This window comes from Rattus rattus, chromosome 9, assembly GCF_011064425.1.
Source record: "Rattus rattus isolate New Zealand chromosome 9, Rrattus_CSIRO_v1, whole genome shotgun sequence".
In the NCBI taxonomy this organism is placed as follows: Eukaryota; Metazoa; Chordata; class Mammalia; order Rodentia; family Muridae; genus Rattus; species Rattus rattus.
In genome coordinates, this window is record NC_046162.1 from 94,169,511 (window position 1) to 94,185,983 (window position 16,473).

At 50.0% G+C, this 16,473-nt stretch overlaps 1 protein-coding gene and 1 long non-coding RNA gene across 2 annotated transcripts; both read left to right on the forward strand.

Annotated features, from left to right (window-relative positions):
• Positions 1 to 4,604: 4,604 nt before the first annotated feature.
• LOC116909497 lies at positions 4,605 to 9,404 on the forward strand. The gene is made up of 3 exons (XR_004389076.1): positions 4,605 to 4,756; positions 6,686 to 6,850; positions 7,720 to 9,404. It is a non-coding gene; the product is annotated as an uncharacterized LOC116909497 (long non-coding RNA).
• A 1,512-nt stretch (positions 9,405 to 10,916) lies between these two features.
• Tlcd2 (TLC domain containing 2) lies at positions 10,917 to 13,431 on the forward strand. The gene is made up of 4 exons (XM_032913406.1): positions 10,917 to 11,296; positions 11,511 to 11,593; positions 11,795 to 11,877; positions 12,563 to 13,431. The coding sequence occupies exons 1-4, from the start codon at positions 11,124 to 11,126 to the stop codon at positions 13,061 to 13,063; spliced, it is 840 nt and encodes a 279-aa protein (XP_032769297.1). The 5' UTR covers positions 10,917 to 11,123; the 3' UTR covers positions 13,064 to 13,431.
• Positions 13,432 to 16,473: the final 3,042 nt, after the last annotated feature.

Genomic DNA, 16,473 nt, shown 5'->3' on the forward strand with positions numbered 1-16,473 from the left:
GAACCTTCTTTTGGCCTCTATGAGCCCTAGGCACTCACAAGGTGCCCATACGCCTATGTAGTCAAAATATTCACACACTTTTTTTTTAAATTTATTTATTTATATTCACACACTTAAAACAGTTCTTTTTAAAGAGAGGGCCAGGCATGATGGCACTTGCCTTTAATTGCAACAACACTAGAGAGGCAGAAGCAGGAGAATCTTTGTGAGTCCCAGATCAGCCTGGTCTACATAGAAAGTTCCAGGCTAGTCCGGGTAACATAGTGAGACCTTGTCTCAGAGTCAGAGGGAAAGAGAATGCATGAAAGTAAGCTTGTATTCTCTTTAAATAAATTAATTAACTAAAACATTTTAATTAAGCAATTAAAGTATTCCTGTACTTGGACATTATTGTCTTTCAACTGAGAAACAAGGTAGCCCAAGACAACTTCCCATCTTCATTATGGATAAGAGAGCCTGAGACCAAAGGACAAAGAGATTTTGCTTATTCACACACACACATTGGAGGTAGGGGGTGGAACCCAGGAGACAGCCTTTTTTAAAAATTAGAATCTTAATATGTAGCCGAGGTGTGTCTTGAATTCGGGATCCTTGGGACTCCTGGCTCTCAAGTGCTATGGTTTCAGGCCTGCCTTATCACCATCCTCCTTGAAGACCCACTGGGATGATCTTGTCACCAACAGAACTGGATCAGCCTGCTCTCTGCTCTAGTCTCAGCTTATCTAAAATTTAGATTATTACCTGGTCAAAAACTATTTTTTCTCTCTCTAAGTCTGTATTCCCTGCCCTCTAGTGGTGCTGACTGTACACTACAGTGATGATCTTGAATGTATTTCTCTCTCTGCCTACACTTGACATGTCCTTTCAAGGCTGAGACCTGGCTCAGAAATTTCTAGGGCACTGTGCCTTCCTCTATCTGAACTTTAGGAAACGCCTTGGCTTTGTTATCTTGGGCGACCAGGACTTTGTGCGTGCTAGCAAGTGTTTTACCACTGAACTAACTTCCCCAGTTCCAACCCCAAAGAAAGGATTTTCAAACTTTAAAGGTGGACTTCTGGTTTAGGATGGAATGAGACCTCAGGAGCCTGCGCTTTTGCTGAGCTCCCTGGCTGGTGGTGATGGTGATGATGGTGGTGGTGGTGATGGTGGTGGTGGTAGTGGTGATGGTAGTGGTGGTGGTGGTGGTGGTGGTGGTGGTGGTGGTGGTGGTGGTGGTGGTGATGTGGTGGTGGTGGTGGTGGTGGTAGTGGTGATGGTGGTGGTGGTGGTGTTGTTGGTGGTGGTGGTGGTGGTGGTGGTGGTGGTGGTGATGGTGGTGGTGGTGATGGTGGTGGTGGTGGTGATGGTGATGATGATGGTGGTGATGATGGTGGTGGTGGTGATGGTGATGATGATGGTGGTGATGATGATGGTGGTGGTGGTGATGGTGGTGGTGGTGTAGTGGTGGTGGTGGTGGTGATGATGGTGGTGGTGGTGGTGGTGGTGGTGGTGGTGGTGGTGGTGGTGTGGTGGTAGTGATGGTGGTGATGGTGGTGGTGGTGGTAGTGGTGTGGTGGTGGTGGTGATGATGGTGGTGGTGGTAGTGGTGATGGTGGTGCTGGTGATGATGGTGGTGATGGTGGTGGTAGTGGTAGCAGCAGCAGCAGTAGCAGTATCAGAACCCTGATGAACAGTTATTCAAGGCCCATCTAGAAAAAGTAAGGCTTTGGGTGCACGTGGCTGTAGCTCAGTGACAAAAGACGTGCTTCCCAGGAATAATAATAAAGATAATTAGAATAACACTCGACTGCTCTCCCCATTTCCCGCTCCCTCACCCTAGCTGTTATCTACCGAATCTCTGCTTGAGCACCCATGGGGTTTGTGGAATCTGGGGCGGAACATTAGTCACTTCCCTTCGCCTACTTCATTATTGTGCTTCCAGAAGTACCCATTTTGGCTAGTCACTGAGGAAAACTGCAGCTGCCTGTGGGCCACCAGCCCGTGCCAAGTGAGGTCAGCAAGAAAGAAGCTGACATCCTGTGTGCCAGCCGTGGGTCCGCTAGATTTGTTCTGTGCTAAGTGGTTTCAAGAAGTTTCTTCTTAACCCCTACAAGAGACCACAAAATTTATCATCTGCACTGTTTTGTAGATGAAGAAAATACCATTCGTAAGCTCACTGCCAGTCAGCACTGGAAGTGGAATCTGTTTGGCTAATTCTGTGGTTCTCAATTAGGGTGGATTTGGACTCCCCAGGGGGTATTCGGGGACACTTCTGGTAGTTATAATTGGGATCATGTGCTACTGGTACCTAGGGTAGAGGCCAAGGTGGTACTGACCTTCCTATTATGCACAGGACAGCCATGTACATAAGAAACTCTTTCTGCTCAAAACATCAACAGTGCTAAGGTTGAGAAATCTCAGGCTGAAACCCTGTGCTTTTGGCCTGAGGTGGGTGGGAGGAGGTTAGAGCGTGGAATAAAATCAGAAGGGCCACCACAAGGGCCTTGAGTGAGGAGGGGATGGGGTCCTACGCTAGGGGTAATGGAGAACAGGGCAGTTTGTTGAGACTTTTCTTTCTTCCAAGCTTGGCCAGAGCCCTGCTCAATTTCCCCCAACCCTGCCAAGTCAGTCCTGGGACTTCACACTAAGTTTGTCCTGGAGTGACTCTGACTCCAGCTCAGAGCTGGGGCAATATATTTACCTGGGTCTTCCTGTTGGAATTCCTGGCTTCTAGGACCATGTGTTCTACCTATAGTACTTGAGCTGACAAAATGTTGGCATGCTTTATTCGGGAGTGGGCTAAAGGTGAGCAGGTAAAGGCAGGAGGACCCCATCAGTCACCTGACCTAGGAAGGAAGAGAGCAACTGAAGCAATGAAGAGCTGGCCCAGGAACCAGGAGACTGACCCACTCGGCTTGTTTTCCACCGCCTTTCCTTTTTAGGCTTGAGCTCAGTTTCCCTGTATCATCACCAGGAGCCTCTGGAGCACCCACATTCAGCTGGCCTCCATAACAGGCTCCCGACCATGGCAACAGGAAATTTCTCCGTTCCAATCTCCTCAGAACTCTGAATAAGTAAGGGAAAGATGTTGGGGAGAGGCGGCACTCTTGGAATGATGGAGAAAATATCATGAAAAAGCATAAATTTTACCCGCTATGCTTGGGGTTCCATTACCTTCCATTACCACCCATGGCAGAGTTGAGGGGGGAGGGCAGAAAGAAGGAGATGGAGAAGGACTTGCAAGAAGGAGGATGTGGTTAAGACTGATTCGTCCCCTGGGGTCGAACAATCAGCTGTTACTGGGGCGGAAGGCAGGAAGTCTCCTTAAAGACACAACATTCTGAACGTTGAACTCAAGGATTTGAAGGAACCTTAGCAGTCACCTTAGTGGAACCCATACTTAACACTGAAGGAGCTATCTCAGGTTCCCCTCATTTCTTCGGCTCAGTTGCTCTCACCCTCAACTTAGAGATGATGCAAAAGTCATGAATTCCAGGCCACAAGTTTCTCTTTGGGGTGAGTGATGAGGTGGTCCCAGGCTTGTCCCTTTAAATCAGCAATTCAGCAGCTTTTGCCAAGTCATTGGGTTCATTTCAGTTTTGCCCATCCCCCGCCTTTCAGACTCTGATTGGCCCCTAGGGAAGGAGCCGCCTCTCCATTGGTCTCCACCTTTGAAATCACTTCCCTAAGTAGGCCTGAGTCAGAGAAGCGCTTCGGAGGGCGGGATTGAATGGGTGTTAATCTTAGGATGGGGTTTCTGGCTGCTACTACTTTGGTAAAGCTTATTCCCTAATTTCTGAAAAGACGCTTTCTCTCAAAAAGTGAGGGCTGTGATATAAATCCTTTGTTAGAAAGGTGCCCCTTGAGAGGCCGTGGGCTTTTCGGCGACTAGGACGAGACATTTACTAGAAAAAAATTCACTAAACCCACGAGGGATGGACTAGATCTCCAGTGAAGAATGGGCCTGTGCGGATGACACTTGTCCCTATACCCGGAAGACCTCGGGCTAGCTCTCCAGTGAAGACTGGGGCTGTGCGAGTGACAGTGGTCCCTATACCCCGAAGACCTCGGGAGTTCTGCTGCATCGGGGCTGGGTTCCGTCTTCAGTTCTCCTGTTGCTTGGCGTGCTCCACCTTCGCTTAGCTTAGGCTTCCCGTGAAGGTTGGTGAATCAGTTTCAGGGTTGTCCAAAAGAAGTTCCCAGAAGGAGGGGCTGTAGCCCTTTAACGACTTCCCCGCGACGGACCCAGAGATCAGTTTAAAAATGCCAACTCACAGAGCGCGCTGCATTCTGGGAAGCCGAGTGTCACCGTAAGAACTTCATTGACCAGGATGCACTGCAAAATCACACGCCTTCACTTCCTTCTGCTCTTTAAACTGTAGTTTGACGTAGAACTGGTCTAAGCAAGTTGTCTAGGCCTAGGGCTAGCCACACCTTTTCAGCTATTGGCCAGTTGGTTAGTTGGCAGGCGTGGCTTAGCGCAGCTCCTCCAGGCAAGGGGGTGGCCTTTTTGCCAATCAAAGCCTAAACGCCTGGATGGGCGGGAGTAAGCGGAGATGCTGGCACCCCCGAGTGGGTGTGGTCACGTTGCCCAGCAGTGGGCGGTGATTGGCTCTGGGTGGTTCATTCGCAGTTCGTGCGTCACGACGCCGCCAGCTGATCGGAGACTGGAGCCGGTGTGTGCTGGGCGCTGGGAAGAGACAGAGCGGTCGGCCGTGCGGAGCGGTCGCAGTGATTTTGCTCCTCTGTCCTCAGCAACCCCCGCACCCAGCATCAGGTGGGTGTGATCTGGGGACCCGGTCATTTCGGGGGGAATCGCGGCAACCTGGTAATGGGGGAAAGTAGGGTCCTGACGGCCACACCCTGCCCTTCTGGGGGAGGGGAGAGGGGGCGGCGGGGACAGGGGCGCTCTTGGAAGAGAAGCCTGGACTCGCCCGAGTAGTATGTCTGGACGTTTAAAGAGAAAGTCCCGGACAGGAGTCGTGGCAGAAGGTCTGGAGAAGTAACTGGGGAGGAATTTGAGAGGCTGGAGGGCCGGGGGCGTCTAACCCCAACGCCCTCTGGTTTAAGGATGCGGGAGCTGACCATTTAGTCTAAGGAGGATCTGGACGAGCGAGTGGTGAGGAGGTGCACTGCCTCTACCGGTGCTGACTGGGTCAGGGCCAGTTCAAGTCCCTGGCAGGGAAGGGGTCGCTGGGCGGTCCGGCCCCTCCTCTCGTTCCCTCCCGGGAATGTTATGTAAGGGGGGAGGGGAAAGGAGTAGGGGGCGGCGGTGAGGAGGCCTTATGCAACCCAAAGGTTAGGGTTTCACCGCGGTTGGGCGGAGGTTGGGGGGGCGGACAGGAGGAGTGCCTGGAAACTCTACCCGCACCCCCCCTCCCAGCCTAACTGGCCGTCTTGGACAGAGAGAAGGTCACCTTTGCACCTCCCCCCAGTATGTCCGGTAGAGAGGCCCCTAGCCCCGGCTTGGCCTGACCGCCTGGGAAGCCGGCTGGCTGGGTGGGGCGCCTGGGTTAGTCATCGCTGGGCTCCCTCTCTCCCCACCTCCTGGCCAACTCTTGGCCCCTCCCCACGGCCTCCGGTTAGGCTAACGTCCCCACCTCCCTCTGGCCCTAGTTTCAGCCTCCAACTCATTTGGCCTGTCATCCTGGCTGTCAGAGTTGTCTAGAAGCTGTCGTGGTGCCAGAGGGTTGATGGAGCAGCTGGTCAGAGGGTCAGTGCCCTGGGCCCACCCCGCCCGGCAGCCAAGGGCACCTGCTTGGCACAAACTCTTAGCAGCCAATGAACCCTGTGGCCTGAACAGAGCCATCCTGGGTAAAGAGAAGTGGACAGAGACTGATCACCTAGGAGAAGAAAGATACCACAAAGTTTATGCTTCCCAAGAGGCTTTTGGAATCTGAAAGTCGCCCACCCTACCGTAATCTTTCCACTCTCTGAAAATAGAAATCCCAAGGCAAAACCTCCTTGGCCCTTCAATCTGGCAGTGGCCATGCCCTTGGACTGACTGTGCAGAACCACCCTCTTCAGCTCCCAACCCTCTAGCCTGCCACGCCCCCAGCCCCCTCCCTGGGCCATGCTGCAGGGCCCCGACTTTTCCTGCTGATTCACGCGTTGGAACTGTGGGGGCGGGGCTTGGAACTTGGAACAAAGTTCAGACGTGGAGGGGCCGGCAGACAGCCTGGAATTCATACCAGATGTACCCGGAATGTGCAAGCGGAATGCCTGGCATCTCAGAGTCCTGAGGAAGCTGCCCAGCCACCCTACCCATACCTCCCTCCCCTTCTGCCTTTGGTCAGCTGTCCTCTCCCTCATACTCCTGAGAGCCCCTGCTGACCTTCTAAACTATAGCCCCCCTCCCCTTTCTAACCCTCCACAAACCCACCTTGCAGCTGAATCCCCTAAAAACAAGTCATTTAGCTGATCACAGAACTCATATTTCTGAAGTAAATTATTTTACTTGAGACTTGGGTTCTAGACTGCCCTTTGAGTGCTGAAGATGCTGGAGTCCTTAGCAGATTGCCAGGAGTTGCTAGTGCCTCCTGGTCTGTAAAGGGACACAGCACAAGTGCATTTAGGAGCCTCTTGCTTCTCACTCAAGGACCCCTCATTAGAAGGTACTGAAACTCAGCCAGAGCTAGGTTCAGATGGCCAGTGGGTCGATGTCCCTGTCACCCAGCTTTCCTGTTTTTCCTCCCCTTCCCTCTAGGAACCTGTGCCTCCCACACGCTCACCTGGCTGAGCCGCAGTAGTTCTTCAGTGGCAAGCTTTATGTCCTGACCCAGCTAAAGCTGCCAGTTGAAGAACTGTTGCCCTCTGCCACTGGCTTCGAGGAGGAAGAGGAGGAGCAGCTTCTTTGCCTATCATCTGGAAGGTGACAGAACTGGGGTTGGGAAGGTCTGGACAGCTGGGGTGACGGCTTTACAGGAGGGAAATCCTGGTCCTCTGGGGAGCCCTTACCCACACTAGCCCAGCAAAAGATTTAGGTTAAAGGCACTGTCTAAATTGGGGAATAGGTGGCTCCACCTCCCCAAGGTTAGTAGATATCTGTGTGGCAATGGGAAGAAGTAGAAGGAAAGTCTGTTTATTGAGACTTCTTTACAGGCCTGGCTTTCTTATCTTCATCACCACCACCACACCAGCACACACACACACACACACACACACACACACACACACACACACACACACGCGCACGCACGCACGCACGCACGCACGCACGCGCGCACACACTTCCCATTCCATGAAGTCCAAAAGTAAATGAACTCAGGGAAAGGGGACACTGTGAGACTCTGATCTAAGTAGTCATTTGTGTATTTATATTTCTCTATTTATTTTTAGATTGGCCCAGATTTTGGGTTTAGGGGTACTTACCCTTATACCTGTCTATTTCTCCACTCGTACAATGGGGAATCCCGTAGATAAGTAGGCAGGAGAGCATCAAAAGTCCACTCATGGTGACTCAGAGCCTGGGCTCCTCTCTTTGTGTGGATGGAAACAAAACAGCTCTTCACATGAACTGTTGTCCCTCTCCCCGTCCCGACTACTCACCCAGCTCTGGGGGATTGGGATGGAAGGAAAGGCTGTGGTTAAGAGCCAGGCAAGCTAGTAGGAGGCTAGTCCTCTACTGACTTCTCACCATGCATGAGCGGCCCAAGGCTTTCCCTCCACCTAAAGCAAAACTGTAGCTCTTGGTTGGGTTCTAGCAACCACTGCCATTTATTTTCTGCCTTTGCTTTCCAGGCTAGTGAGACTCTGCTCAATACTGTGCAGGCAAGAAATTGTCTCCTGCAGCCAAGAGGGGAGATGGGTTGTGTGATATGAGTCCCTTCTGCTGCTTCTAGCTCCTGATTCACTCTCATGTATGGGCTTGGTCTCTGATTGTGGTTCACCTTTGGCCCAGTCTTCCTAACAGAAGATGGGTTCAGGGGATACAGGAAGCTGTTTGTTCTATTTGGCAGGAGGAGGAGTTCTAGCCATTTATGAGAAACTGAAAGTCCTAGGGGATACTAGATTATCTAATCCAGCCCCGCCACTGCAGTCTAAGATGAGGGATAGAATGAGTAAGGGACTGTAGCAGATGGGGTGGGGAGGCTGAGTCTGCTCACACACTGCAACAAAGATTGCCCTGTCCCTCGACCTCGCTTTCTTTCCTCCTCACTTCACTGGCCACAGTGTGTCCCTCCAGCACTGGGTGCATGGCTCTGCTGTCTTCATCCAACATGGAACCTCAGAGGTGAGGAAGGTCAGCCTGCAAACAACAGAGGCAGGCAGAAGTCCAGTGGAGGATGGGGCCTGCAGCCACAAGGGCCTACCTGGACATTGGTCAGAGGGGCACATAGAAGCCTGGGGAACACCAGGAAAGAGAACAGCCAGCCCGCCTCAGTGAAAGACACACTTCCAGCTATCTCCTCTCTAGACCTACCTCCCTGGGAGATGAAGGGCCTCAAGGAAATACGGTCTCATCTCGTCTCTACCCTGCAGTTTCTATATAAGCAGCCTCAAGGAGCTCGAGCCATCTCTGAAAGGAAATGCACAGCAAATTCAAAAGGAGATTCAAATGTGTGACATGGAAAAACACTCATGTCTGGGGCTATAGCTCAGTTGGTAGAAGGTTTGCTTAGCATGCATCAAGCCCTGGTTCTGTCTTCTGCATTGCATAAAACTGGACATGATGGCCAAGTCCTGCAATCTCGGCACTCTGGAGGTGGTGGCAAAGGAGCCTACATTCAAGGTCATCCTCTGCTACACCCTGAGTTCTGACCCAGCCTGGACTAATGAGACTGTTTCAAAAAAAAAAAGCATTGGTTAGTAATTCAAAGAAGGCAGATGTGGCTGAAATCATTTCCCCTGATCATAATACAACAAGTAAATGAAAGTCAAAAGAAGAGTCTTATGCTTTGTGTGTGGCAGTGTCAACCACTGTAAGAGATGCCTTTTGACCTAGTAATTTTCTGTCTTAGAAATGTATCATAAAATAAGGATTTGGTTATAAAATGTTCATCTCAGGGTTGTAGTACAGAAAAAGCGAAAGCAACTGTTTGGAAATCCATTCCTTTTCTGCTGTGTGAAAATTTATAGCTGGTGATAGCTTAAGTAAATTATATTCATCTGACGGTGGAGTACTACATGGCCATCCAAAGTCTTGTAGAAGAAAAATTGAATGGAAATATTAAATATTAACTACTGAAAAGATGATAAAGTATGAGCTTGTGACTGATACTGTTTTTAAAATGAGTGCATACTTGTAATACATTGGATAAAAAAACACTGAAAGTAGATTTAAAATGTTAAGAGTGATTGTTTTTGTATGGTGGGATAGTATAATTGTGAACTTTCCCCTTATTTTTTCTGTCTAAGTTTTTAATATTAATTGTATATTGCTTTCATATGTTAAATAAAATACAAAGATGAATGTTTTAAATTTCTACCTTTTTATTTTTTTTTTATTTTTTTTTTTTTTCCGGAGCTGGGGACCGAACTCAGGGCCTTGCGCATGCTAGGCAAGCGCTCTACCACTGAGCTAAATCCCCAACCCCTAAATTTCTACCTTTTTATGTGTATGAGTGTTTTAGCTGTGGGTGGTGGGAATCCAACATAGACCTCTGCAAGAGCAGCCAGCACTATCGCCTGAGCCATTTCTTCACCTCCTATTTTTTTTTTTTTTTTTTTGGAGCTGGGGACGGAACCCAGGGGCCTTTTCCTAAAAGCGCTTACACTGAGCCAAGTCCCCAACCCTCTATGTCATTTTAAAAATATTTTTATTTTGGGTTGGGGACTTAGCTCAGTGGTAGAGCGCTTGCCTAGCAAGCACAAGGCCCTGGGTTTGGTCCCCAGCTCTGAAAAAAAAAAGAAAAATATTTTTATTTCATATTATGTGTCTGTGGGGGTATGGGTACCTGAGTGTGGGTACCTGCAGGGCCCGGAAGAGGGCATCAAATTCCCTAGAGCTGGAGTCACATGCTGTTTGGACCTTCTGATATGAATGCTGGGAATTGAACTCAGGTCCTCTAGAAGAGCAGCATATGCTCCTAGCCACTAAAGCCATCTTTCCCTCCAGTCCTCAGTGGAATTTCACCTTTGGATAATTTGCTGTAGGAGGATGGGCTGCACCAAGGGTCGGGTAAAAATGTTTGCCTGGGGTGCCTATTGCTTTTGTGTGTGTGTGTGTGTGTGTGTGTGTGTGTGTGTGTGTGTGTGTGTGTGTGTTGACTGGGAGCTGGGAATCATATCCAGGGCCTTTTCAAGCAAGGTGGGTGCTCTACCACACTAAAGTCAATTCTATGAACTTCATTAATTGTCTGATTCCACCTACTCTCTACACACACAGGAAGCCATTCCTCTGACTTTCTGGCTGTCAGCCAGCTAAGGAGGTGTGGCTTAGAGTAAGAAAGAAAGGAAATGCTCAAAACCTGTCACTCTTTGAGGGATTTGCTGTTGGAAAGGATGTTCCTTTTTAAGAGGGGGCGGGGGGGTTGTGGAGGGTGGAGGTGGGACTCAAGAAGGATTCCCCAATAGACTGCTCCAAAATGAGGGCTGATCTGTTTGAGGAGTACCATGTAAAGTAGCTCTGCCTGACTGACATGCTCTCAGGTAAAGGTGAGGTGGTGCAAGATTTGGGCCCTTAGGGGTTGGCTCTGTTGGCCCTGTACCTTCTGGTCTGTGAGTAAGGATGACCAGTAGGTGAGAGATGAGGGAACAAGAACAGAAGGTGAAAGTTAGTGGGGCGGAGCCCCAGCCTTAACAGGTGGGGGTAGACTAGGCGTCCTTCTGGAACTCCAAGGGGTTTGGAGACTAGTGGCGTTGGAGAAGACCTCTAATGCTGTTTTGGAAGGCCTCTGAACTCGGTGGCCGAACTTGATGCCAGGAAGCCCCCAAACTGCTATCTCCAGGCAGGGGCGGGACGCCATCGGTTCCGTGGCTCCACAGGCGGTGGCCCCACAGCTGCGCCAATCACTGTTCAGCCAAGGGATGGGGGCGTGGACAAGCCGGGAAAGTTACAACACGCTAGATAATGCAGGTCAAGAAGCCCCCGGCACAGCCAGGTGGAAAAGACAGATCCCAACTCCTCCGGGGCCATTCGAGGTTCCGGGCATCGGGTACCAGGATCAAAGAGACGGACTGAAACCTAGCTGACCTGCCAGACCATGGCATCCGGGGGACTCCTTGTGGCTGGCGCCTCTTTCGCGGCGTTTCGGGGACTGCATTGGGGGCTGCAGCTGATGCCCACCCCGGAATCGATTCGGGAACGCTGGATGTGGCGGAACATTTTCGTTTCGCTGATGCACAGCCTACTCTCTGGAACAGGAGCACTGGTCGGGTGCGGAACTTGGGTACTGACAAAGCACTGAGGGGTGGGGGTGGAGAAGAGGGCCTGGGAGACTGAGGTTGGAACCCTGGATGGGTACCTTTTGGAGTGAATGAGAGGTCTTCAAAGTCTGAAACTGGTTTGGGTTGTAGATGGGTGGGAGTATCTAGTGGGAGAATGGATCTAGGTCTTGGAGAAATTGACCTTAGCTCCTCATCTTCTCCAGGCTGTGGCTGTTTCCTCAGATGGTCACGGACCCGATTTATGATCACCCATCGTGGGCACGGGTCCTAGTAGCAGTGTCAGTGGGTGAGTGTACAGAAAAGGCTGAATCAGGAAAGACCTTGTTGGAACAGGAATTCTAGATCCCTCCCCCTCTTTGGAATGGAGCAGATGTTGCTGGAGGTTTGCTGTAATTAAGGACCTGAGAAAAGTGGGACTTGAGACATCTCTCTAGGCTGTGCATCAGCTCCGAGTGAGGTGCCTCATAATCCTCTCTGGTGCCCGCAGGTTATTTCGTGGCAGATGGAGTTGACATGCTGTGGAATCAGACGTTGGCCCAGACCTGGGACCTTCTCTGTCACCACTTAGTGGTAAGACTCTGAAGGGAGAGCTAGACAGAAAGGGAGCGTGCCAAACTCAAGGGCCCAACCTCTCTCTTCAGTGTTCTGTCCTCTGACTTTCCCACAAAGCCCCCTGAAAATCTATTTTCCTGGTCTTGGACTGAATCGGAGAGAGGTTTTGACTGCTAGCCCCTCCTGGGCACTGCCCAAGGAGTTTGGATCTCCCACAAATGTCCAGCTAACCATGAAATCGCTGAATTCAGTTTAGGATGTGGGAATGAGGCAGAAAAGGCCAGAAATGAAAGGTAGGGTGTGCTATGCAAATAGTGTGGCTTTGGGGTGAGAGAGTCTCTGGTCCAGGGCCACTCATGCCACTAGATAAGGGTCAGCAGAAAGGTCAGGATTGGAGGGAGTGCTAAAAAATGCTTGGGTAGGGGTTGGGGATTTGGCTCAGGGGAGAGCGCTTGCCTAGCAAGCAAAAGGCCCTGGGTTCGGTCCCCGGTACCGAAAAAAAAAAAAAAAGAAAGAAAAGAAAAAAATGCTTGGGTAATATAAAGTGAATAAATAAAAATACATAAATAGATACTTTTTAAAAGCTACTAGCAGGAAAGATGAGACAGAAAGTGGGGGGAAACGCTTGGCTGTCCCCAGTAAGGATCAGGATACTGGGGGTTCAGGTCATGCAAAGCCCTCTGACTTGGAACCTTGCTTGCAGGTAGTGAGCTGCCTCAGCACCGCCGTTGTGTCTGGCCACTTTGTGGGCTTCTCTATGGTATCTCTACTTCTGGAGCTGAACTCCATCTGTCTGCATCTACGGAAGCTGCTGCTGCTCTCCCATAAGGCCTCATCCTTGGCCTTCAGAGTAAGCAGTTGGGCCACCCTGACCACCCTGGTCCTCTTTCGCCTTCTACCTCTGGGATGGATGAGTCTGTGGTTGTTTCGGCAGCACTACCAGGTGTCTCTTGCTCTGGTCATCCTTTGTGGAACTGGGCTGGTCACGGTGGGTAGCATAAGCATCTCACTGGGAGTTCGAATTCTGATCAAGGATGTCTTGCAGCCTCGGCCCTACCCATTTATTCTTGTGCACAAGGAGACTCAGCAAACCAAGACATGTGAGCCTGTCACCAGGAACAATTCCACTCTCAGTCTGAAAGGCATGGAGGTTTTCTCTTCTGTCAGCCCACAGGAAGGTGGGGCTGGGAAGAGGAGGTGGTAACCCACTGCATAGTTTACTGTGTAGCAAGGGCTAAACTGTATCATCAGTGTCTCAGGACCTTTTTCAGGTAACTCATTTCTCTCCCCTTCCCAAGATCCAAGAAGAAATTTGGCGGTTAGTAGCTATGTGCAAACCTAGGCTACTGCTCACTGAATTCCTTTGCTCCTGCATAAGGACAAACACCGGGAGAAGAGGTCCTTCTAGAATCAGAGAGGCCTGGCATGGAGGGGGCCAGAGCCAGAAGCAGAGAAACTTCATTTATTCTGGAAATGAGATAAGAACACAAGAAACATTATCTGTTGCCAGGAGGGAGGGACATGGCAGTACCAGTGACAGACAGAAGCCAGGCCACAGCAGTTGCTACTGATACTTCCAATCAACCCTACTCTACTGTGTACAGCCTTTAGCTTCTGACCTTTTAAAAGAAATGTAAATTCTTAGATGGATGTGGTATGTCTCCTAAGGCAGCACAGAAGCCCTGAACCATAGAAAGGACTAATGTATCCGGTGTGATCACCCAGTGCAAAGCTTTTCATGGCTTTGGTGTTTCGAACATTGAGGTAGAGGCAGAGCAGGGCAGAGGAGCCTCCCATGTCCCTCTGGAGGGACAGGGTAGCTGACTGACCCTCTTCTGGAGTCCTGAAGCCTCTTTCCTCCCAGTCTCTGCAGCCAAGTCTCCCATTGCTCATCTCCTCCCTTTCTAGTCAGGATGCCTAGAATACAGAACTGAAGAGCAGATTAAGGTCACTGTTGTACTGAATGGCAGGGCAGAAAGTGATAGCTCTTCATCATCAGTAGAAAAGGTACAGGAGGGGTGGAGGGATGGCTCAGTGGTTAAGAGCACTGACTGCTCTTCCAGAGATCCTGAGTTCAAATCCCAGCAACCACATGGTGGCTCACAACCATCTGTAATGGGATCTGATGCCCTCTTCTGGTGTGTCTGAAGACAGCTACAGTGTACTCATAAACATAAAATAAATAAATCTCTAAAAAAATAAAAGAAATGCAGAAGCAAAAAGAAGAGGCAGGAAGGGCTTTTGAAAAGCGGGCCAGGCCGGGCAGTGGTGGTCTTAATCCCAGCACTTGGGAGGCAGAGGCAGGTAGATCTCTGAGGCCAGCCTGATCTATAGAGTGAGCTCCAGGACAGCCAAAGCTATACAGAGAAACCCTGTCTTGAAAAAGGATGGAAGGAAGGAAAAAAGGCGCTGCAAAGAAGTGAAGGGAGCCAGTCCTAGTAGCACAGGCCAGTGGGATGTGCTGAACAGACAGAGGCAGGTGGATCTGAGTTCGAAGCCAGCCTGCTACACACACACACACACACACACACACACACACACACACACACACACACAAAGAAGTGAAGGGAGTGAAAGACAAAAAGGATGAGGAAGACAGATGTGCACAGAGAGAGGTCTGGAAAGAAGAGAGAAAGATTAAACCTATAGAGAATCCAGGCAAAGAGATCTCGAGGGTAAGGAAGAGCAAAGCTTCAGCAGATTTATTGAGAAAAGTTGTTACAGAGACCGAGAGGAACCCAAATCATAGCATTGGTAAAATGATTACAAACAAAAAAAGGCAAGAAAAATAGGGATGTAGGCAGAAAGCAACCCCAAGAAAGGGCCAACTCACATAGACATCAAAATACTAAAGCAGACTCAGGGGAGATGGGGAGACAGTGGTGAACGGAGAGATTAACAGTGGGAGGAGAGGCGGAAATGGGACGGAGATGGGAGAGGCGGCATGAGGAAGGCTTGCTGTATAGGAGCAGGAAGCATGATGGGCAGAAGGACAAAGCACAAGCAGCTGCCGTGAGACACAGGGACAGGCTGACACAGACAGAGACCAGCGGGAAGAGGTGGAGTTGGAATCAGGGATGTGCAGTGAGACAGAAGGATAAGCCAGAACAGAGGCAACTATAGGGGGGAATGGGTGGCAGGGTGGGGACCTGATAACTAGGTAACATCCAAAGGAAGCAAGGAGGAGGAACAAAGGGATGAGGGAGAGAGAGAGAGAGAGAGAGAGAGAGAGAGAGAGAGAGAGAGAGAGAGAGAGAGAGAGAGGGGGGCGGGGGTTAGAATGTTGCTTGAGATCTCCATTACAGTCAGAAAAATAGGAGCAAAGAGGGGCAAATAGCAAAGACTAGAGCCTGGCAAGATGGCACATGCTGAAAATGCTAGTACTTGGGATTGACAAGCGAAAGGACTAGGAGTTCAAGGCCAGCCTGGGCTACATGAGATCCTGTTTTAACAAACAAGCAAACAACAAACAAACCAAAGAAGAAAGAGCGAAAACACTGGGCATGGCAGCCGGAACATTATCTAGCATCCATGAGTCCTGGGTTCAAGTGCTTTGTTGGATAAGGTTCTGGTCACCTTGGTAACACCATGGCTAACTCACCATCTTGCCCAGCAACTTGCTGGTAGACTCTGTCTTCCAGGGAAAGGGAGGAGCTTTACTGCAGAGGGAGCGTTGAGCTAAGGACTCAGAACACTAACCCTATTGTATATGAAGAAATTGCTCTGCTATGCTACTGTGAATGTGATTGCTTTGAGTCATTTTTCTTGGCTCCAATGGTATCCTGGTCTTCCATGTGATGCAGAGTTGTGGAAGCTTTGAGTTGGGAGGATTCCTGTTAAGGTTTCTGTCTCTTTCCCTCTCCTCCCTGTCTTTGTTCTATTTATCCTATGGGATTCTCTGTGTGTGTGTGTGTGTGTGTGTGTGTGTGTGTGTGTGTGTGTGTGTGTGTGTGTGTGTGTCTGTGTGTGTCTGTGTGTCTGTGTGTCTGTGTGTCTGTGTGCCTGTGTGTGTGTGTGTGTGTGTGTGTGTGTGTTGAAATTGGCATGAATGTAGTGATGTAGTGAAGGCTAGCATTAGAATTCTCTGCATCCCCCTGCCTCTACTCCTTAGATACTGAGTATGGAAGTGTACCACCACACCAGGGCAGGCTAAAACATTCTGTGGGGCCTACAAATACCTAGAGTGTTATTAGATCCTCTATGGTCAGAAAACAAACCCAGGGTTCAGGGAACTGTCTCTGTAGGTAAAAACACTTGCTCTCAGGTCTGATAACCTGTGTTTTTTTGTTTGATCTCTGTGTGTGTGTGTGTGTGTGTGTGTGTGTGTGTGTGTGTGTGTGTGTGCGTGCACGTGTAGCTCTGGCCAGCCTGGAACTCACAGAGATCCACCTGCTTCTGCCACCTCCCAAGTGCCAAGTGCCAGGATGAAAGGTGTGTGCCTAATTGCCTGAGTTCGAGGCTCAGTTTGCACATGGTACTGAGGCTAGAATAAACTCTCACCACCTCTCCTCTGACTTCCACATGTGCCCTGCAGCATGGGCCCTCCTTCCCCAAGGAAAAAAATAAATGTAAGAATTTTAAAAAAGGGAGCTAGAGAGATGGCTCAATGGCTAA